General features: G+C 39.7%; 1 protein-coding gene across 13 annotated transcripts in view; it reads right to left on the bottom strand.

The window, feature by feature from the left end:
* The window catches only part of UNC79 (unc-79 homolog, NALCN channel complex subunit), a 246,213-nt gene that overhangs the window by 5,508 nt on the left and 217,293 nt on the right, over positions 1-23,412 (bottom strand). For all 13 annotated transcript variants that reach the window (XM_073895820.1, XM_073895813.1, XM_073895819.1 and 10 more), the window contains 6 exons: positions 20,854-20,931; positions 14,892-14,981; positions 12,727-12,902; positions 11,661-11,847; positions 9,789-9,986; positions 7,872-7,949 (listed from right to left, as the gene is read on the bottom strand). In XM_073895820.1, coding sequence (XP_073751921.1) covers positions 7,872-7,949; positions 9,789-9,986; positions 11,661-11,847; positions 12,727-12,902; positions 14,892-14,981; positions 20,854-20,931 — 807 coding nt within the window. The remainder of the gene's footprint in view (positions 1-7,871; positions 7,950-9,788; positions 9,987-11,660; positions 11,848-12,726; positions 12,903-14,891; positions 14,982-20,853; positions 20,932-23,412) is intronic.

Genomic DNA, 23,412 nt, shown 5'->3' with positions numbered 1-23,412 from the left:
CCAATGTCTATACAGCAAAAAAAAAAAAAAAAAAACAACTCTAAGGGTCCTAATGTCTACAAACTTTTGTTGACTTTTGACCTATTGAATAAGGAACATGCCCATATGCCTCTTGGTATTTAGGAAAGACCCAAACTAACCTCCTGTTAAGATCCTGAAGGACCAAGCAGGTTAAGAGCCAGGAAGCACTGAGTACTCTGACCCTGGGTGGACACATTTCCCAGAGCTATTCTTGGGGCTAAAGGCCTGTTTGAGGCAATCAAGGGGATTAAGTGAGGTTCGTTTTAGAAGGGTTTTTGCTATTAGCCCATTTATGAAACATGTGACCATATCATTCTAATATATATCAGGTTTGTGACTTATGAATCTCATGACTGAAGTCTTCAAGTTAAATCTCATAATTATTGATAGCATTATATAATCCAACAGTCATCCTATTTCAGGAATACTAATTTGACTTAGTGAATGACATTCATTTCAGTTCCCTTTTGCTAGTAGCCCCTACAAAAGCTGTCAGTAAGAATTAGCTGTAATTTATTCCGGGTTCTGTAATGTTATAATAAAGTTGGCTGGGGTTTTGTTTTTTTTTTCCTCTCCAGAAATGATATCCAGAAAACAGAAGGACATTAAAAAAAATTTTTGTTTTTCACCAAAATAAAAGTGATACCTTTCGTCTTATCTTGGTTTATGCTCAGGATAAAGATTTTCTGCTCAGTTAGATTATATTCATCTCACTCCATGCTTGTTCCAGTCCTCAAAACTAAAATTAGGTGTGAAATTTTCTCTTTCAGCAAAGATGGAGTAACAAAGACCAGATTTACCCTCCTGCCTGGAACAACTAAAATTTCAAATAGAGTATATGAAATAATGGCTTCAGACCCTGGGCATCAGCAGGGCAGCACAGCAATCCCTGAGGGAGAGGAAACAAGGTAAGCCCTGCAATTATCCCAGCTCACTGCCTAGAAAGCTTGCAGGACCTGGGCAGAGCCTGACTGTCTTCCTGAGTTGAGGAAATGGATCTGGGAGCCCAGGGAGGCTGAGGTGTGTAGTTTGTCAGGCAGAGTGCTGGAGAGGAGAGAGCTACTCAGAAAGAGAAAAAGAGAGACAGCAAGAGAGAACTCTGAAGATCCATAAAGGGTCCCCCTTGAGTCATCAGCTACATCCTGACCAGTGCACACATGTGAGAAAACTACCCGAGGCTAAAGAAAAACAACCCAAAAAGATTAGAGTGCTGATCACACAGTGCCTGCAATAAGTTGTGTTCCCACAAACTAGTTAGAGTGGACAATTCTTTTTTTTTAATTTAAATTCTTTAACTAACAGAATATTAAGTAGAATACTCAGAAGGCTATTACCTTAGTAGTGAAGAAACATTAGCTCTAGACAAAATGCAGCTCTGATAACCTGACAAGGCTTAAAAGCAAGTCTCAAAAGGAAAAAACTGCTCTAAATAATTTAACTATATCACGGAATACAGCTCAAAAAATACTTCTAGGGATACGAAAATATCCAGCACCCAAGAAAGTCAAATTCAAAATGTCAAGAATGTAATAAAAAATTACCAGGCATGCAAAGAAGCAGGAAAAAGTGACCTATGAGAATAAAAATCAATCTATTGGAGGGGCACCTGGGTGGCTCAGTTGGTTAAGCATCCAACTCTTGATTTCTGCTCAGGTCATGATCTCAGGGTTGTGAGATCAAGCCACACTTTGGGCTCCGCACTGGACATGGAGCCTACTTAAGATCTCTCTCTTCTTCTCCCTCTGCCAATCCTCCCCCCCCCAAAAAAAAGAAAAAGAAAAAAGAAAAAAAATCAATCAATTGGAAAAGACCCCAAAATGATACAGATAACAGAATTAGTAGAGAAGGACATTAGTATAGTTATTATAACTATATTCAATATGGTCAATAAGGTAAAGGAAATACTTAGTATATCAAGTAGAGGCATAGAAAGAAATATTTGAAGAAACAATAGTTGATACTTTTCCAAATATAAAGAAAACTATAAGTCCACAGATCCAAGAAGCTCAACAAACCCAAGCCATAAGAAACATGAAGAAAACTACACCAAGGTGTTTCATCATCAAATTGGTTAATAATGGTAAAGAAAAAATCTTAGAAGAAGCCAAAAAAAAAAAAAAAAAAAAGTTAATAATGGAAAAAAAAAAAACTTAAAAAAAACAAAAAAAAAAAAAAAAAGAAAAGAGAGAAAAAAAGGACATATTACATACAGAAGAAAAAAATTAGAATAGAGATTTCTTGTTGGAAACAATGAAAGCAAGAAGACTGTAGAGGAGCAACATCTTTAAAGCACTGAAGAAAAAAATCAAACTTTTGAATCTAGAATTCAATACCCAGGGAAAATATCTTCCAAAAACCAAGGCAAAGGACATACTTTCTCATGTACAAAAGCAAAGGAATCAATCACCAGCAGACCTGTGTAAGAAATAGTAAAGGAAGTCCTTTGGGCAGAAGAAAGAAGTTTAGATCTATAAAAGGAGTGAAAAACACTGAAAATGGCAACTATAAATATGGCAATAATAGGAAATATAAATAAATACTGAAAAAGTGTTAAGTCTCTTTAAGAGATAATTGACTGCTTAAAGCAAAAATAATAAGAACGTGTGGTTTGGTTTATAACATATGTGGAAGTAAAATGGATGACAGTAAGAGCACAAAGCCAAGGCTGGAAATGCACCTATACACACAAAGTGGTATATTACTTGAAGGTAGACAGTGATAAGTTAAAAATGTATACCATAAACTCCAAATCAGCCACACACACAAAAAAACCCACAACTAAAACATACAGCTAATAAGATAACTATAGAGCACACTTCTACTTCTAAATAACTCATGGGAAAAGAAGAAACTAAAAGGGAAATTAGTAAATATTTTGAATTGAATGGAAATGAGAATATTTGGAAGAACGCAGCTAAAGGAAGAAATTTAGAGCACTAAACACCGATAATAGTCCAGAAGTTTCTCAAAATAACACACTTAGCTTCTTCTTCCTTAGAAGAGGAAATTATAGCCAAAATTTAATCCTTAAAAACTCAGTGCAACAGAAGGCAAATGAAAAAAAAAAAGAACAAGAGACAAAGAACAGATGGCAAATATAGACAACAAATTGCAAGATGATAGATTTAGACCCAACAATGGCACAAAACACATTAAATAAAGATGGTTTAAAGACTCCCAATTAAAAGGAAGGGGCTGTCAGACTGGATTTAAAAGAAATGCAACACCTACCTACATGCTGCCTATAAGAAATATACTATAAACATAAAGACACAAATAAGTTAAAAACCAAAGGACAGAAAAAGATATACCACCCTGGGCGCCTGGGTGGCTCAGCTGGTTAAGCAACTGCCTTCGGCTCAGGTCATGATCCTGGAGTCCTGGGATCGAGTCCCGCATCGGGCTCCCTGCTCAGCAGGGAGTTTGCTTCTCCCTCTGACCTTCCCCCCTCTCATGTGCTCTCTCCCTCTCATTCTCGTTCTCTCAAATAAATAAATAAAATCTTTAAAAAAAGAAAAAGAAAAAGATATACCATTCTAACACTAGTCAAAGGAAAACCGGACTGCCTTTTTTTTTTAAGATTTTATTTATTTATTTGAGAGAGAGAGAGAATGAGAGGTAGCACGAGAGGGAAGAGGGTCAGAGGGAGAAGCAGACTCCCCACTGCCTTTATTAATATCAAAGTACTGTTCACAGCAGAGAAGATTACCGAGGACAAAGACAGCCCCTGAAGAATTCATTTCATCAATAAGACCTAATAATCTTAAACACTTATGTACCTAAAAACAGAGATTCACAATACATGAAGCAAAAACTGGTAAACCTGAAAAGATGAATAAATAAATCCACAAGAGATTTTCAGATACCCCTTTCAATAGAGATATTTCAATACCCCCTTCTCAATAACTGATAGAATTAAGTAGACAGAAGGAAGGACATGGAAGACTTGGACAACACTACCAATAAGCTCGAGCAAAGCAGAGTAGGAAACTACACCCAACAAAGCAGAAGACACATTCTTTCCAGTGCACACAGGGCATTTACCAACATAGACTATGTTCTGGGCCAAAAAATAAGTCTCAATAAATTTAAAATGATTGAAATTATATACAGTATGGTCTCTGACCACAAATAGGAACTAAAAACCCATAACTAGAAAATCCCCAAATATTTGGAAACTAAGTAATACATTTCTAAATGACTAAAAAATGAGTCCAAAAAGAAAGCAAAAGGGAAGTTAGAAAGTATTTTGAACTGAATGTAAATGAGAACACAACATATCGCATTGTGGGATACCACTAAACCAGTGCTTAGAGGGAAATTTATAAGAGATGAGAGTGAGTTAAAGCTAAAGTAATCAGAAGAAAGAATATAATAAACAGAAATCAATGAGACAAAACACGGAAAATCAATGAAAACAACTCAAAAGCTGGTTATTGTTTTTAAATAAAAAACTCACTAAAATTGATATGCCTCTATACAGATTGACCAGAAAAAAAAAAAGTCACAAATCACCAATGTCAGGAACTAAAGAGGTGGCGTAACTACTGATCCTACAGCTATTAAAAGTATATTATGAACATCTTCATGCCAATAAAATTGACTACTTTGATGAAATGGACGAATTCTCTGAAGGACATACACTACCCCAAAGATCACTCAAGAATAAGCAGAAAACTTAAATAGCTCTATATCTATTAAAGAAATTGAATCTGTAAATTTGAAACCCTTCTGCAAAGAAAATTTTAAGCCCAGACATTTCTACTGGTGTATTCTATCAAATATTTAAGTGAAAAATAACACCAAATCTATACAAACTTTTTCAAGAAACAGAAAAGGAAGGTATACTTCCCAAATTATTCTATGAGGCCATCATTACCCCGATACCAAAACCAAAAATATTTATCACAAGAAAAGAAAATTACAGTCCAACACCCCTCATGAACATCAAGGCAAAAAATTATTTTAAAATGTTAGCAAATAGAATTCAGCAAGATATAAAAAGGATAGATAATACACATCACAACCAAGTATGGTTTGTCCCAGGAATACAAGATTGGCTTAACATGCAAAAATCAATCCATAAAATTTACCTTGTTAACAGCCAAGATAGAATCAAATAACCATCTCATTAAATGTAAGAAAAGTATTTGAAAAGTCCTACATTTACTCCTGACAAAAATTCATAGCCAACCACGAATAAAAGGGAACCTTGCTCCGTTTGACAAAGAGTACCTATGAAAAACTGTCAACTAACATTTAATGAGGAAAGACGGATGCTTTCTTCCTAAGATCAGGAACAAGGCACGGTTTCCCACTCTAACGACTTCTATTCAACTTGTACTAGAGGATCTAGCCAGAGCAATGTGACAAGACAAAGAAATAAAAGGCATAAAGACTGGAAAGGAAGAAACCGAACTGCCTTTATTTGCACATGACACAACTGTCTATACAGAAAAGCTGATGAAATCTACAAAAAAAGCTACTAGCACTAATAAATGAGTTTAACAGCTAGCAGGGTAAAAGATTAATATACAATCAGCTGTATTTCTAAATACTAGCAACAAACAATCAGAAATTTAGATATAAAAAAACCATACCACTTACAATACACTAAAACTATGATATACATAGGGATGAATTTGACAAAAATATGCTAGTCTTATATATGGAAAACTACAAAATATTGCTGGAAAAAAGTTAACAAAAGCATTTTAAAAATAGATATACTGTGTTCATGGATTGGAAGACTCAATATTGTTAAGATCTCAATTCTCCTTGGATTAGGCAAAGACTTTTAAAAATACAACATTAAAGCATGATCCGTAAAAGAAAAATTTGATAAATGGTACTTTATCAAAAATTAAGACCTTCTGCTCTTCACAAGACACTGTTAAGATAATGAAAAGACAACTGAAGAGAAAAATCTTTGCGAATCCCATCTTGATAAGGGACTTATGCCTTAAAATTCAATTATAAGAAAAAATCCATCCCGATTAAAAAAATGGGCAAATAATTTTAACAGACACTTCACCAAGCAGATAAGTAGATGGCAAATATGCACATGAAAAGATGTTTAATGTCACCTGTTAACAGGGACATGCAATTTAAAACCATGATGAGATACCAGGGCACAATTTGTAGGGTGACTAAAATGAAACACTGACTATACGAAGTGTTGACAAAAATGTGTAGCAACCGAAATGCTCACACACTGCTGCTGTGAACGTAACAGGGCACAATCACTTTGGAAAACAGTTTGTCAATTTCTTGAACAGTTATACACACATCATATGGCCTGGCCAGTCTGCTCCTTGGTGTTCATCCAAGATACATGAAAGCATGTATCTACATAAACACTTGTACACGAATATTCATAGCAGCTTTATTTGTAATAGCGCCAAACTGAAAAGAGCCCAGATGTCCATTGACCGATGAATGGATAAACAAAATGTGATATAGCTACATAATGGAATACTAGCCAGAGAGAAAAAGAAATGATCTACTGCGTGCTCGCTTCGGCAGCACATATACTAAAAAAAAGAAATGATCTACTGCTCTCAGCAACCAAATGGACTAATCTCAATAGAATTTTGAATGAGAGAAGGCAGGAAAAAAGCTTAAGTATTATATAAATACATTTTTATAAAATTCTAGAAAATGCAAACTAGCTAGTAGTGACAGAAAACAGACCAGTAGTTGCCTGGCGATGGGGAGGTAGGATACAGGAGTGGTGGCAAAAAGAGACTACAAAGGATACAGAAAAACTTTAGGGGTGCGAGGGATGTGTTCATTATCTTGATTATGGTGATGTTTTCATGGGTATAATATATGTGAAGACTTATCAAATTATACATTTTAAATATGTATAGTTCACTGCATCTAAATTATACCCTAATAAAGCTATAAAAAATAAAATCATGTATGGTCATCCAAATGTCATACAGTTTCTCTCATGGTGTTGCCTTTTGCTGTTGACCATCAAGCTCTATCTATCCCATTTGAACCAGCTACCTTGCAGTGTTCTGATGACAGTCAAGTTTCCCCTGAAAATGGATTGCTTTTCTTCAGCGTCATGTTAACTTGACAAGTGAATTTTATCGAAGAATAGGGTCAACCAAGGAGTGAAACAGCAAGTTATAAGGTCCCAGACTGATGCGTTCTGTGTGGTGGCGGTTGGTGGTGGTGGCGGAGACAACAGAATATACACGCGACAGGTAAACAGCAGGTGGAACAGGTAGGGGAAGGGCAAAGAATCAGTGAGACGAAGAAGTGGAAGGACAGGAAGGAAAGGAAGAGGGGAACTGGAGTGTGAGTGAGCAACCAAGTTCTTCTTTACTCTAATTTTTTATCATGTTAGTATGCCTCTGATGTCCTTGGGCAGATGACAAATACTTAAATTACTTTCATACACTAAACAGTGATTTAGAACAGTAATATTAGAAATGAAATTAATTTACCCTAGAGAAAAATACTAGCCACGAAGTTCAACAATGAAAGACTATTTTCCTTGGTTTTCTGGATATCTTGCAAGGTGAGACACCACCAACCAATTTATATAAGGTCGTTTTCAGACCTTAATACTTTCATTACTTGTTTTAACATGCAATAATCATGGTCCAACATCTCTAACCCAGCTAGAGTCGGTCCCAGTGGTCGAGCAAGAACAAAAATAACATGATAACCATTTGGGGAAGGGTGGTTACATGAGCCTGAACCCTCCAACCCCCAACTCTGAAAGTCAAAATCAAATCAGTTTTATTTTCCTTTTCGAAGGCACAATCAAAGTAAATCCACCTTTGTTTTTAGCAGCAAGAAACGGTCTATAAAAAATCATAAGATTTTCCTACCTTGACAAAAATTGTTGAATTGCATTCTTGCAATGCCTCCATTAAACTAATCACATGGAGACACACCATTTCTACCATCTGAAACAACAAATATGAAAATCAATTCCACTCCCCGTGATCCAGAAACCCTGAAAGCTAGTCTACAGCCACAGAGGACCCCTATCCTGTGCCCATGAAGCTTTTGGGCACAATGACCGAAGGGGACCACAAGGAGTGGTGTTCATTCACCTCCAGAACTTCAACTAGAAACTGACTTTAAAAAGCTCTAGAGGTTTTATAATTGTCATGGCCTCCTTCTCTGACTCAGGGCTGCCAATGGAATTTGGGGCTCGATCTCCCTGATCGGTACTGCACGTGATTCATACCAGAGGATACATGCCTTCTCCTCCCCTCCTTCCAGCTACAGAACTTGGCCTTGGGTCCTTTTCTCCATCTTGACCCTTTCTCCCCAGTTTCTTCATCTGAAGTGGCTGTTTCACTTATTACACACCTGTCTTTGTGGTTTGTTCTCTACAGAACAAGGTGGCCATGTTGATGACAGTTCAAAAATACAATGCAGTGGACGCCCCTCCTCAGAAATTCCTAAGGCCGCATTTTTGAACACTCCAAGGGGATTTTACCAAACTGGCATATAGAGTTTAACAAATTTTTCAGGATAAAGTTAATTCAAACTCATTCGTAGCATTTTTTTGTACAAAACTCATTTGTAACAGATTCATTTCTAACACCTGTATATCAAAGAGATTTGGAGGAGAGGTATAATGACATTAGAAGGACACCAAATCTCTATTTAAGGTCCCAGTTTTATTGTCTATAAAGTAACAGAACAGAATGCTTGATCTCTAAGTTCTTCTTCAGTCTCAGACTCTGTGATCTGAGAAATGTTTACCTCAGAACTGTTTGTGCACCCTAAAATTGTCACATAAATTTCCTTTAAATTGAACTAAAATACCTCTCTCCATACAGAATTGCTTTATAACATCTGCTTCTCTAAAGACGAGGAAGTGCTTCACTGAAGGAAATATATAATCCCCTTTCCAATTACAGCTGAGAGAAAATGTTTCTTAGACTAGTATCAATCAATCAAAAGTCATTTCCGGAATGCCTTTTGTGGACAGCGCATTGTTGGGTTTCTGGGCACACTGGAATCATCATTAGGATGTTCTTCCAGATCCCCTGCCCCTCACAGATGAGAATTCGGCTGATAAAGCCCCCGTAACCGAGGTACTAATTACTGCTTGCCCAGCTGAGACTCCTCCTCCAAAGTAGCAAACTGAACCAAAGGACTTCCTTGTCCATTCCTTCCATCTACCTCCGATCTTAACTTCATAGGACTAATCTAAGCTTGTTCAACGAAGTGGGCTCATGCTAAAAATACCTCAGATATTTTCCAGTGAGGTTCTGAGCAGCCCCTCTCTTGGTGGGCCACTGGAGTTAAACCTGAACTGGATTTGAAAGATTGGGGGGCTTAGGTCCTCCTAGGGCAACTCAAAAAAGGGGAGGCTCTTTCAGGTTTTGAGCGCTGAGTGGAATGAACATGTGTGGTTGGTCTGCTCTTAAATACCACAAAAGGAGGACACAATGGGCTAGGGTTTTTCCAATTGCCTTGGAATCCAAAAATAATACAAATCTCCTTCTGACTTTATAGCACGAAACAGCCCTTTCAATGTCGACGTTTCACAGAAATTTTCTTCGGCACTCGGCAGAGTGAACAAAAGTTGTTTTTACTAGATTGACTCGTTTGCTTTGTCTCCCCAGCAAAATTATTATGCAAGCAGAATGTTAGGTTTATAACAAAGAAATCCAGCCATCCATTGATCTAATATCACAACTGAGATCCTTAAAGAACAGGGAATGCGAGGACTGGGTACAGACCACGCCTTTTCATCCGAGAGGGAAACTTATTGGTGGACTCACCACTTTGTTATGGGCCATCAGCTGCAGGATGCTGGGCGTCACCCTGCTCCAAAACTCGAGTGCGGTCAGTATCGCCGTGAAGCTGAATTCATTCTGACTTTGGATGTTTGTTGCTACGGCACTTTGTTCGCAATACACGGTCCAGAGCTGAGCAAAGATAAACGCGTGGAAGAGAGAGCACATGTGCAGCACGGAGGTCTGAAAAGGAGGAGACAGGAGCCGTTACCTCTCCGTGGGCTGCAGTGCTCCCCAGGGCCTGCCCTGCACAGTCTCGGCCTCCTGCGGAGCACAGCCCAAGCACAGTGACCGCCAGTGATCCGAGCCTGTTACAAACTTGTGACCCACCACCTTAAGACAGTCTGATTTGGGGCGCCTGGGGGGCTCAGTCAGTGAAGCATCTGCCTTCGGCTCAGGTCATGATCCCGGGGTCCTGGGATCGAGTCCCGCATCAGGCTCCCTGCTCCGCGGGGAGCCTGCTTCTCCCTCTCCCTCGGCCCCTGCTGCTTCCCCTGCTTGTGCTCTATCAAATAAATAAAATCTTTCAAAAAAAAAAAAAAGATTTTTTTCTCTTTTTGCTCTGTCAGTGGGAGTGCACAGAGAGAACGGAGCATCTTTTCAAAGAGAAGGCACCTCGGTTTGCAGAACACGTCTACCCACCCCCTTGCCCATTAATGACACTGACATTCTCCTGTCTAAACTAGATTGGGAAGAATAACCATTCTACCACCTTCAGGGGTTTCCTCATCTGTAACATGGGGATAATAGGACTCTCCTTCCTCAAAGAGCTATAGTTAGGAGGAATAAGATGGTGCATCTGATCCCATGGCCCAGCACTTAACATGATGTGACTGCCAGTAGGAGAAAGGGCAGCAGCAAAGACAGTAGTCCTCCCAGGAGTAAGCACTGACTGACTGAGCACCTACAACTTCCCAGACGCCGGGCTAAATAAAGACTTTTCAAAGATCACTTCCATAATTCTCAAACCATTCCTTCACCTATTTTACCCACAAAAAACTGGAGCTCAGAGGGGCTAAGTAACTTTCTCGAGGTCAAAATTACAAAGTACCGTCGTTAGGAATCAAACACAGATCTGGCTCGAAATACTAGGAACTGACTGCCCGATTCTTTCTGTAAACATCACTTGGGCCGTTTGGATGGTGCTCTATTTTATCACAGCGTCGGCTTGCCCTGGCCGAGATCCCAGAGGCTCCCAAACCCACCGTGACTTACCAGAACTGGCCTAAGCTTGCGAAGGGCCCTTGGCTTCTCTTAGCTGATTAGTACCAGTGCGTCTGGTTTGCCTACACTGGCTCATGACTGATACCTGCCTTGGGTTCACTTTATTCCCTTAAGCACATCATCTGTCTCTACAGTTTACAAAGTTCCCCTGTGTAGGTGATTCCAGCGTGCACTCTAGTGAGTTCCCCATTGGCCTTCTTGTTTTCATTTTGTATCTTTATATATCTATCTCTAGAGATGCGAGTTGAAAAGATGGTGCATGAGAAATTAGAGCATGAATTTGCCTCCAATTCATACTCAGTTCCAACAACTGATCATAGGATTTTTATTATGTTGCTACCCTCTTATTTCTCTTCATTACTTTGAGACAAATGCCTAGGAAGCTAACTCTTGCTTGCCTCCATAATTTATCTTCATAAAAGGAAACCGAAAGACAATTTAAGGAGGAAGCAAAGATAGTGCGGGAATTTAAACCACTTTAAGTAAGTCATTAGCACAAAGTTGCTCTCCTAACATCCACGGGAGGGCCACTGATAAGATGCATTCTCTTCTCAGAAGAAACATAATTGGCTGATAAGAGTTTCCATTAGCAATTTCGATGCCTATGGTCTTAAGCTTGCAGAAATCACTTACCTTTGATTGCTCTGGAAATCCAATCAGGATAACAATAAGATGGTCTGCGATATGAGAGCCTGCATCCAGAGGTATGGGCAGGCAGGGAGAGGAGGCATTGGGACACACTGCATTATGAGTGAGGGAGCCCAGGAGTAGCCAGGACAGCAGACGGATGCGGGAGACACACTCGATGAATTCTTTTGGTCTAGCAGGTAGAAGGAAGTGTTAAAGGCGATTTTATGGTGGCTGTTTTGTTGGACGCTCACCAAATGCTTATTGATGGAGGGCATTAAAAGTGCAGTTTTATAGGCAATTACATACCATAAAACACCAAGGTGACAGAGTGCCAACAAAATGATGTATCTGTTTTTCTGGTTTCCTGCTCTGATCCTGGACCCTACCTAGCTGCTTGAGAAAAGAGCAGCTTCTGGGGACGCGGAATTAAAAATCATTCTTCCACCAACCTGACTGCCTTTCCGACTAGCTTCTTTTTCTTAAACTCTTTCTTCCCATTGGAAGGTTTGACATCCCCACTAGAGGGGAAGGAATCGAGGCAGACACCTAACACACAGCCACCCCTTTTCCTGCCTTCCTCGTCATTTCCTTCCGCTGCCCTCCTTACCCCGACTGCCCGCCTTTCCTCCAGCCAGGAAGCTGACTGTGCAAAATGGCAGCCACGAACCAGCCCACGTGTCCCTCTCTCTCCTGTGTCTCCTTGCGCTCCATCTCCTCTCCGCTATGGATTTTGTTCTAGCTGCAATCCAACATGCTCCTGGAAGGCAGATGCTATGTAAGTGCTCAATAAATACCTATCGATTTATTTAACCAGTTTGAATTAAGAGTTAAAACTGCACTTCTAAGCTCCAAGTTTTCATCATCCATCAGGATATGGCTGAGGTTCTTGTTTGAGGGCAAGTTCCTTTTATTGGCAGCGTATCAGGAAGTGCTCGTGTTCAAAAATGCTGCCAGGTCAGCAAGTATGGAGATGAGGCTCGGTTCCCATCTTCCCAACCGATCACATCCCACTCCCATAAATCTTCGATGCATCCATTAGCCCTCGCCACAGTACTAATAAGGGCCTTACCCTTGTTGCATCGCAGAAGGGGGATGATAGAGCCAAGGCAGATAGCGAATCACAGCTTTGTTATCTCTGTGGTTGCCCCGTGAGATTTCCATGGCTGCAATCTGAGCCAGCCCAACTTTGAGATGTCCACCAAAGGTATCTTCATGCAGAGGCTGGGAACATGTCTTCATGTGGCTCTGCAAAAGCAAATGGTGTTTCATGACTTTGGCAGAGTACCTGGAAATCTTCTAGGCCACTTGTTAAAAAGATCAGGTTGTCATTCCCTCACCTTCTAAACCACCACTCCCAAGCATACAACCCATTTAAACTTCTGCAATGGCTTCCCATTGTTCTTAGGATAAAGGGGGCAAAAATTCCTTAGCATGGACTAAAAAGCCTGGGATGATCTAGCTACTGCAGACCTCTGCATCTTACCCCTTCATCCCAGCTACCCTGGCTCCCTCCCACTCCTGGCCTTTGCTCATGCTGGTCTCTCTGCCCAAAATACTGTCCCTGCCTCTCTTCACCCAATTAACTGCTATTCATTGTTCAGATTTTAGCTCAAATGTCCCTTCCTCCGGGAAGCCTTCCTTGACTTCCCTGGCTAGGTCATATCGTCCTATGGGAAGTTTCTATACCACTGTTTTACCCTCCTTCATAGCAGTTGTAAAAGTCACACTTTTACTTTATCTTGTATGAAATTTTCATTAAAATTGGCCCCCACTACCAGACTATAAATGAGCACGGCTACTGTGTCTTTTTGCTCATTGCCACATCCCTACATGCCTAGAACAATGCCAGGCATGTGACAGGTGCTCAAAACATATTTGTTGAGTTAATGTAGAAAAACTCCTTTTCACAGTGTGACTTAGTGGAAAGACCACTGAACCGGAAATTGAGACCTAGCTCCAGTTTTGCCCTACTGAGTCACATGGCCTTAGTCAAGCTACTTGCCCTTTCTGATCTGCCTCCTAATTAATCTATGTCAAATCGGACGGTTGAATTATATCTCTAGTCCCCAACCTTTTGATCATCATGGATCCTTCTTATTGTTTTTCTCTGTATATTGAAAGTGGCTATAAAACTAGCTAAAATGTTTAAGGAACAATGTTTCCTCTTATTTACACTTGATATCAAAGTAATTTGAGTGTGGACAACCAGACTCAGCAGTCAGTGACCAGTGCATGGTCAAGCACCAGGGGAACCTGCTTAGGAATGCCTGGGTTCAGATACCATGAGAAGTCAGCTGTTTAAATTCTGGTTCTTTCCACCTAGCATTTGCAAATCCATCCCTATCCCAAGAAACACTTGGATCATCTGAGCAGAGTCTGGAAACTGGGTTGGGCGATGGAGGAACCGCATTTGTAGCTGATGACCTTCTGGGATGACTAGATCCTGTTTATCAATAAGGAACCATTTACTGCAAGCTTGCAATCTGGCTGCTCCTTGGACCGTGTTTGGATCCCCTTCTGCCCTCTGTCCAGGGCCTTCCCCAAATCTCTGAGACTATCAATCTTTTAGCTCCCTAGTTGACTCATGGCGGGGAAGTTGACTTGTATCAGCCATTCACCCGACCCTGCAAAGCAATTAGTCAGGAACCTCAACAACTTCACTGGGATTCTGTCCATATGCAAATCAGATTTTGTTCTATCCCTTGTCTTTAATTATTTCCTTGAAGAAGAGAGCTTTGATGCAGATAACCATGAAAGGCTTGAGTTTGCATAATGTGTTATAGTTCACAAAAGTCTCTTTACGCGCACAACACCATGTCAAACCTCGTAACCATTGGCAAAGGTAGATGTTAGGCTTGTCTTGCAAAGGAGGGAGCGGAGGCTCAAGTTAGTTAAGTGACACTACATGGCGTAGCGAAAAGAGAATGACCGGGAGCCACAGGAGTCTTGGGTCGACCCTGACTCCACCGCTTAGCAGCAGGACCACCTTGAGCAAATTACTGTATCACCCCGGGCCTCAGTCTCTACCTACATCTGTAAAATGGGGACCACGCTTCACCAGGGGCATCATAAGAACTGAATCAATGGCAAAATGAAAGCTGTGTACATCACTCCTGCCATGGAAACAGCCTTTCTGTTCTCTTTTCCCTCTTTGCACAGGCTGAAAACCCAGTGCTTCAGACCCCCAAGAGTCTGGGTTTGTTAGGGTCGCGGCTGCCGGTGGAAGCCTCTTACCTTGAGTTTGGTGAGCGTGTGCATGTCGGCCATGAAGTCCAGCACCTCGCTGATGTACTGCCGCGCACACTCCATCGCGGCGGTCCCACACTGAAACACAAGGACAACGCTGGGGGTGCCTTCACCGTGGCCCTGACTGCAGTCACTGTCTTGTTCTGGCTTCACGCTGTTTACTAATGAGCTGTTTCAGTTTCTGGAGCTCTGACTCACTCCGTTACTCTCCAGAATCTGTGACTGTCTGCCCACAGTTTGGACAAAAATTGATAAAAGGTTGGTGGCAAAGCGCTAAGAAACAGGGGCAGCCTAGGCGAGACAGGAGTTAACCTGCTTTTTCTCCACTGGGGGATCGAACTGGATTTTGTGTGCTTGTTTTTACACTGGCCTGGACACACAGATTAAGCCTTTGTAAAAGCCGTTAGGATCAGAGTCCTTATGACATGAATCAACCCTGAAACTACACTAACCCTTATCACTCTGGGGAGCCTTAGACACGCACCAAAGCCTTAGATACTCAATACGTGCCACCTAATTCTGACACCAGAAGCTCGAACCTTTTCCCATCAAAAAACGAAAAGGATAGAAACAAACATCATGTGGTGCTGAAAGAGTCCAAAATTCTTATACTCAAGTCACTTGCTATTTAATGTCTTATGCACAGTAGGTGTACAATGAAATAGATAAATGTGTGCTTTACGCTTGCTGTGTTCTTGCTAGGGATAAACGAGAGAGACAGAAGTGAAATGATCCTCTTCCCTCCGCACCAGCAGCCTGTTTGGGAAGTTTTCAAGGGAAAGAAAGCACACTTGTGTCCCCCGTTATTAAACGGGGGGCATAAACCTGCCCGGGGCGATGCAGTGCATTTAGGATTATAAACAAAGAAAAGGCAAATGAACAGACAAGCTGCTCCATCAAAGCTCTATGAGCGAGCCCACACATCGGGCCGGGTATAATGTGGATCAAAAGCAGGCCGTCTTTGAAGCCATCTGAATACTATGCTAAGGCCTTTCTTGGCTTTCTTTTGGAAAATCTGGAACATCAGAGACTTAACTAGCTCCCCCAGTGGCGCTCATTTTCCCATATGCATGTAAATTTGCACAGCCCTGAACTATCTCACCTTCTATCTCTTCTAGAATGTTACGCCTGTCAGTTCCTCTGACACGATAACAAACAGTAAAATAAGGTCATTGGCAGTGCTGTCAGAGTGTTTTCCCAGCATCTCATACGTTCTACGGTTTTCTTCTTTTAATTTAAATCAAGGGAAGGAATTATAAAAGGTTATTGTGTTCCTGCTTTTGGAATATTAATCCTTCAGTGCAAGAAAGGATTTCCCCCCGATTTATTCCATTTTCTCTGACCTTTCACATGTCATGCAAATAGGAGCATATACTCTGTTCTTTAATTTCTTGAAAAGGACTTGTTTCTTTCATAGGCAATATTTTATACCATTTCAACGAGGTAAATGTCAAAGAAAATAATTACGAGGAGCATTATTCAGTATTTGTCTCCTCACTTTGAATTTCAAAAAATGAGAGCGAAGAATTTACTAATATCCAGTTACTTTTGCTCCAGAGACAGCACCTACATCTAATAAAAGCTTTAAAATACAGGATCATCTTATCCATCTACACTTATAAAACAAAGCGTATCATTTCCAATCCCCCCACCCACCTTTTTTTTTATAATTACTTTGCAAAACGTAAGCATAACCTTAGGTGTGTTGTTTTTTTTAAAAAAGCGAAAAACATAACGAGTCAAGTTCTACTTGTTTCAGAAGGCCCATATTTATTTCAATAGGGAAACTGATGATAAGGTACCGAAAAAGCAGCCGAAACCCAAAAACATGAATGAAAGTGAATCATACCCAATTCTTCCTTGAAACTCGTATCTCATTTCAAAGTTACGTTTCTTAGATTATAAAAGTAACACGTGTTCAATGTGGAAAACTTGGGAAATAGAAATTAACAAAAAGGAGAAGAATCACACAGTCCTAACTCCTGTCCTCCACTTGTGAGATGGTCACTATGGATATTACCTTCCGTTTTTTTTTAACACATACAACATACACATATACATATAATTTTCAAAAGGCTGGGATCATTTTTTCTAGCCTGCTTTTAAATTAAATCCATCATAAGCATTTTCCAATTAATTATTCTTTGAAAACGTGATTTGGTAGCCACATAATAGCCTATTTTATAGAGGCACCTTACTTTATTTAAACATACACTAATATTAGTCAACACCAAAAAAAAAAAAACACTCTGATTAAAAAATGGGCAGAAGACATGAATAGACATTTTTCCAAAGAAGACATCCAGTTAGCCAACAGACACATGACAAGATGCCCCAACATCGCTCATCAGGGAAATGCAAATCAAAACTACAATGAGATATCACCTTACACCTGTCAGAATGGCTAGAAAAAAAAAAAAAACAAGAAATAACAAGTGTTGGCAAGGATATGGAGGAAAAGGAATCCTTGTACAGTGTTGGTGAGAATGTAAACTGGTACAGCCACTGGGAAACAGTATGGAGGGTGATCAAAAAATTAAAAATAGAAACGCTACATGATCCCAAAATTCCACTACTGGCTATTTATGCAAAGAAAACAAAAACACTAATTCTAAAAGACACATTCACCCCTATGTTTATAGCAGCATTATTTATAGTAGCCAAGATGTGAAAGCAATTTAAATGTCTGCCAATGGATGAATGGATAAGGAAGATGTGGTCTGTACACACACACACACACACACACACACACACACACACACACACAGGAATATTACTGAGCCATGAAAAGGATGAGATTGTGCCATTTGAGACAACACAGATAGACCTAGAGATATTATGCTAAGTGAAATAAGGCAGACTGAGAAAGACAAATACCATCTGATTCCATTCATATGTGGAATCTAAAAAAAGCAGTGAGTAAACAAACAAACAAAAAGCAGAAGCAGACCTATAAACACAGAGAACAAACTGATGGTAGCCAGAGGAGAGGGGGGGTGGGGGTGGGCAAAATGAGTGAAGAGGAGTGCAAGTCACAGGGTTCCAGTTAGGAAATGAGTAAGTCACAGAAATAAAAGGCACAGCATAGTCGTAAATGATACTGTAATAGCCTTGTGTGGTGATGGACAGCTGAGCAATGCTAACACTGAGCAGAGGATAACATACAAACTGGTGGGATCATCATGCTGTCCACCAGAAATTAATGGAACATTGTATGTCAATGATACTCAAAATGAAAGTTTTTTAAAAAACAATACACTCATGTTAGGTCTTAATTTTGTTTCCATATTTTTACTATTTTAAATGCTACTCTAATAAATATATTCCTTATGTGTATATTAAATTATTTTTTCCAATATTGTACTAGAAGTAAACTGTCAAACTGTTCTTTGGCAAGGTTGTACCATTTTTTACTACCACCAGCAGCTTATAAAAATGCTTGTTTCAGGGCGCCTGGGTGGCTCAGTTGGTTCAGCGACTGCCTTCGGCTCAGGTCATGATCCTGGAGTCCCGGGATCGAGTCCCACATCGGGCTCACTGTTCAGTGGGGAGTCTGCTTCTCCCTCTGACCTTCCCCCCTCTCATGCTCGCTCTCTCTCCCTCTCTCTTTCTTCTCTCCAAATAAAAAAAATAAATAAATAAATCAAATCTTAAAAAAAAAAAAATGCTTGTTTCATATCATCAGCAAGTTTAATCATTAAGAAAGACCTGCCGATTTGCTAGCTGATTTTAATTTTTATGTTTTTAAATATTTTAATACTTTGTATTAATTTATAGTACACTGATTGCTAGTGAGGGCAAAAGGCATATTCTGAATGGCTTATTAGGCACTGGAAAAGGTTCTACATAGGGATCCTATAACTGTTTTTGCTTTTCTGTTGTTATTGGAATGTCTGTCTTTTACTTGTTGATTTCAACAAAATTTTTATTTATTAGGGATATTATTTTTTAAGCTATCATGTAGGTAGTAAATACTGAGTTTTAAAGAATTAAACAATAAGGAAACTAGTGGGTATGCAGCAGAAACTGGCTAAGTCCTCACAGAACTGCTTCTCTTCTTCCCTCACATGCAACTAGACCAAATTTCCCACCATCCCTTGCAGTCAGGAATGGCCATATGACAGTTCTGGCCAACGGAGTGTGAGTAGAAGAAATATGCATCATTCAGACCTGGCCCGTGAAAACTTCCACGTACCATATTCTCTTCTCCTTCCCACCCACCAGTTGATTGCAGAGGACTGCCCATCACAGAAGGAACCTGACCCCCAACTTTCATGTGGAAATCCTCCTCCTTCTAATCTGGACACCCATTTAAACTTTATATGAGCAAACAATCAACTTTTTGTGTGTTAGGTGGCCGGAAATTCATCTCATGGCATCCTCCATCACCCTAACTGCTATTAAGAACTCTTTAAAAAAACAACAGTCTAGTAATTCTACTCCCAAAAATATATTATAAAGAAATAGTCTCAAATATGGACAAAGATTTAAGCACAAAGATGTTTCTCACATATTAGTTACAATTGCAGAATACTGAAAATAAAGAAAATACCCCAAAATAATTAATGTTTGCTAATATACACACTAGGTAATGTTTACTTAGCATGACTCGAGGTCTGGCATCATGCTAATAGGCTTTCCATGCATTATCTCACTCCATCCCCAAACTAGACACTGGGCCCTATTATATCCCATTCTATAGATAACACAAATCAAAGAATCATAGATTAAATAACTTTCCTGATCACACAGCTAGTAAATGGCAGACCTCAGACTCTGCTGTGAGTCTAACCCACATGCACTTAACCACTATTCTATGGTGCGTTCACATGAGGTAAAAACGCTGCATCCATCAAACTTTGGGGATAATGCTTAGGACATATGAAGCCAAAGCCACATCTATATCATAATTTCACTAGGTTTAAAAAACATGCATAGAAAAAGTGAAAGAAAATACGTTAATATGTTGGCAATAAAACTACCTCTGGGCTGAGTGATTGTTACTCTTCCTCTGTCATAAAATTTTTCCACGTCAAAAAAAAATTAAATAACCAGTATTTAAAAAAAATAATGTTTAGCATTGGGGGTAAAACTGGTATACTTGTAAATTAATAAAACCCTTTTAGAAAACAATATGAGAATATATACCATTAAGACATTCCTACTCGCTGACTAAGGAATTTATGCCAAGGATACAATTCAAATAAACATGAGGATGGTCTTTATAGGAACATATATATACTAGCAATGAAAGTGGAAAGTAAATAAATTTCCAACAATATGGAAATAAGCAAATTAGCATACTGAATAGATCAAAATATGAAAAAATTTTCTAAAACAGAGTTCTAATTATAAAGCAGAGGGATTATAGGTGATCTTTTTACTTTAAAATGTACTCTACTGAAAATTTAATTTTTTTTTTCAATTAACAATGAATATCTCTAAAGTTTCTGAGTTTCGTTGCAACTTGCTCTCAGTGTTATTGTGGTTTCTCATCTTCAGCCCTGTCAGAGACAATCTTAACCTATTTTTCCAAATAATTCACTAGTTGATAATAATGGGAATTTTTTTTTTAATTTTCAGAGGAAATAGTACAAAGGAAACCAACGTATCACAACGTTTATTTCTTTCCGGCAGTAGTTAAATTGAATTGTTTAACAGGAGCCAGTCTAAGAAAACTGATTCTAGAAAAACCGAACTGTAATCAAATGTATTTTGTATGTAATTTCTTTCCTCATGTCTCCTGGAATTAAAAGTTTCCAGCGGCTGGGATTAATTGAAATTTTCACTAGTGCTCTTTTTTTTTAAAAAAATGCTAATATGTTCTCAATTTTATAGTGTTTTTTTCTATCAAGAGTGAACCAGGACACAGACCCAAAAATACATATTCACTAAATGGGGAAATGAGAGGAAATATAAAATGTAGACAGTTAATTCAGTCAGGACTTACTCCAGGTACGGAGGCAATCATCTGCTTGCTCAGGATTGTTGACTCAGCTAGTTTGGTTCCAGCATCTGCACAAATAAACTAATAAGAAATTGAAAGCATAATTACTTTTAAGAGCACTTGGACAGTAATAAGTTATTTATAGTTTTATTAACTCGGCTTAAATTCATTAGTGTTTACTCTCATGACAATCTGCCCTGGATATATGGGGCTTGCTAATCATGACAGTTTGTTCCTATCAGAAATTCAGTTGAGTGGTACTGAGATTAACACACAGATTCTTACTTTACCCAGACAGCTAAGTGGCACTGGAATGGTACATTCAATCAAGGGAGAAAGGAAAGACGTCAACACTATCAGATTTATTCTGACGTTATTCTATTTATTCTTTAGTACTTCTTGACAGTTCCTGAATTCACATAGATTTTTTCCAGACTTCATCATTATATTACACATTTAAAACGAAGACAGAAAAACAATCAACCTCATTTTGAGTATTCTACCTGTTTCTTCCCATCCGAGGCCCCTCAGTTGCTGGTCTTGCCTCTCTCACGTCACCCACACCCATCCTCTGTGCTGATAATGACCCTCACCCCTGTCCTTGACTCATGGGACTTTTCACGCACTTCCCCTGTAACAGTAACGACACTAGACTGTAGTGACCTAGGAGTCTATGTTGCAACCCCCTACGAGCTCTCTGAGGGCACAGACTCCATTCACCTGCCCCGCAGAACTACCTTCCTGCTTGACATCATAGAGGGGCTCAGCAAAACTGTGTGAAATGAATCAATGAATCAATTATGACAAGATCATGATGGGGATGGATTTGCCAGGTTACAATTTAATTTGCTTCATTACAGATGTTTATAGGTGTTTCCCACTTAATACAACACCCAACTGTGTATTAGTGGTTTCAGGAAAAAAAGTTAAACATGAAGTCTGCAGAGTTTGCTATGAACGATTAAGTCCTGCTTAATTTCTCTTGCCTGGCCTCTGGCCAGTGGCCCCAACAACTCGGGGATCCAAAGGTGCTGTTACACATAGTTCAGCGGCTCTGGAAGAAGTTTTGACACTGACAGTTCTTCCTACCCATTCCACTCTCACACTGAAAGAAAAGTTATGTAGGTCAAGATGATGGGTCCTGTGAGGCAGGTTAGGTCCCTGGCAAACTGGGGAGAAGTAATACGGGTTCGGGTCATAGAGAAAAGCTCAAGGGGGCCTGATAAAAAACAGAAACCAGCATACTGTCAGGCTAATCAGGGCTCAGAATCAGAGCATTGATAGGTAGTGGGTTTTGGCTAACAACGCAGAGATTTCAGCCAAAGACCTTCTGAGGCGCCCTGAGACTTCTTGTTCAAGGCCTTGTTCAAGAGCTGGTCTTCAAGTGCGATCCTCCGGGAGGAGTATTTCATCAACAGAACTGAGCTGGGGGCCAGAGGAGAGCGAGCACAGCTGTCCCTGACAGCCGCATGGCAGGAGTAGATGCGTATCTCCACTCCTCATTCACACACAATCATCTCCATTTGCCTCAAATACAGTTACAGAAAGCTGAAGAATCTCTTCGGCCATGAACTCTGACTCTGGCAAAGAAAGTACCAGCTAGTAATAACCAGGGAACACTTAAAATTTTCCATTATTTTATTCAGGAATGCTTACCACTTGGACTTATTCCTAATATAAGTAAAAGGAAATAAATCAGGATTAAAAAAAAAAAAAAAAAAAGGAAAGCCTATAACTTTGGCCAGAACCTGTCAGTAAAAAAGTAAAATATTGGATGGAGGTACATGGTCAAAAGAAGAAACAGTTCCAACCTCCTGGCAGATACTGCATGTTCTCCCATAAAATGTATTTTCAAAAGCTATCTGAGTCTGCAATCTAAGACAAACTACTTAGAACTGAGTTTCAAAACCTCTGTCAGGATACCAACATTTTAATTAATTTCTTTACAGCAGAAATGAGAGCCAAGAGCCCAGGGGAGGACAGAAGTACATACAAGTGTTAGGGAAGGGAAGCTCAGACAGAGAGGATGCTCTGCTGTAGTTTCAGGCCTATGGCCCCCTAATGTGTGCTTCCATGGCCTGGCTGTGCCCTTGACAGCAAGAGAAGACCAGTGGAGAAGCAAAACTTCAATGTCTCTATCTCCCCTCAGAAGTACCCCTTCTCGCCTCCCATGCTCAGCAAAGCTGAACGACTAGCATCATGGAAGTATGTTGTCAGGCATATCACGTCATCGGTGGGAGGCCAAATTAAAATGTCTGTTTTGTGTTAACTCTTAGAAGTCAAAATTAATCAAAAATCACCCATCTACCATTTGTTTTCTATCAATGCATTTAAACCCAGTGTAATTTAGGGGGCACCCGGCTGGCTCAGTCGATAGAGCATGCAACTCTTGATCTCGGGGTTGTGAGTTCACGCCCCATGTGTGGTGTGGAGTTTACGTAAAATTTAAAAAACATTTTTTAAAAAATAAAAATAAATAAATCCAGTGTAATTTTCACATAATATGTACAACTAAAACCTTAATAAACACTTCTGTCTTTTTACACAGTTTCCAACCATGAA

The sequence above is a fragment of the Callorhinus ursinus genome, unplaced genomic scaffold, assembly GCF_003265705.2.
Source record: "Callorhinus ursinus isolate GAN/ISIS: 27379988/994484 unplaced genomic scaffold, GSC_fseal_2.0 scaffold8, whole genome shotgun sequence".
NCBI classification, from domain to species: domain Eukaryota; kingdom Metazoa; phylum Chordata; class Mammalia; order Carnivora; family Otariidae; genus Callorhinus; species Callorhinus ursinus.
This window is presented reverse-complemented; position numbering and strand designations above follow the sequence as displayed.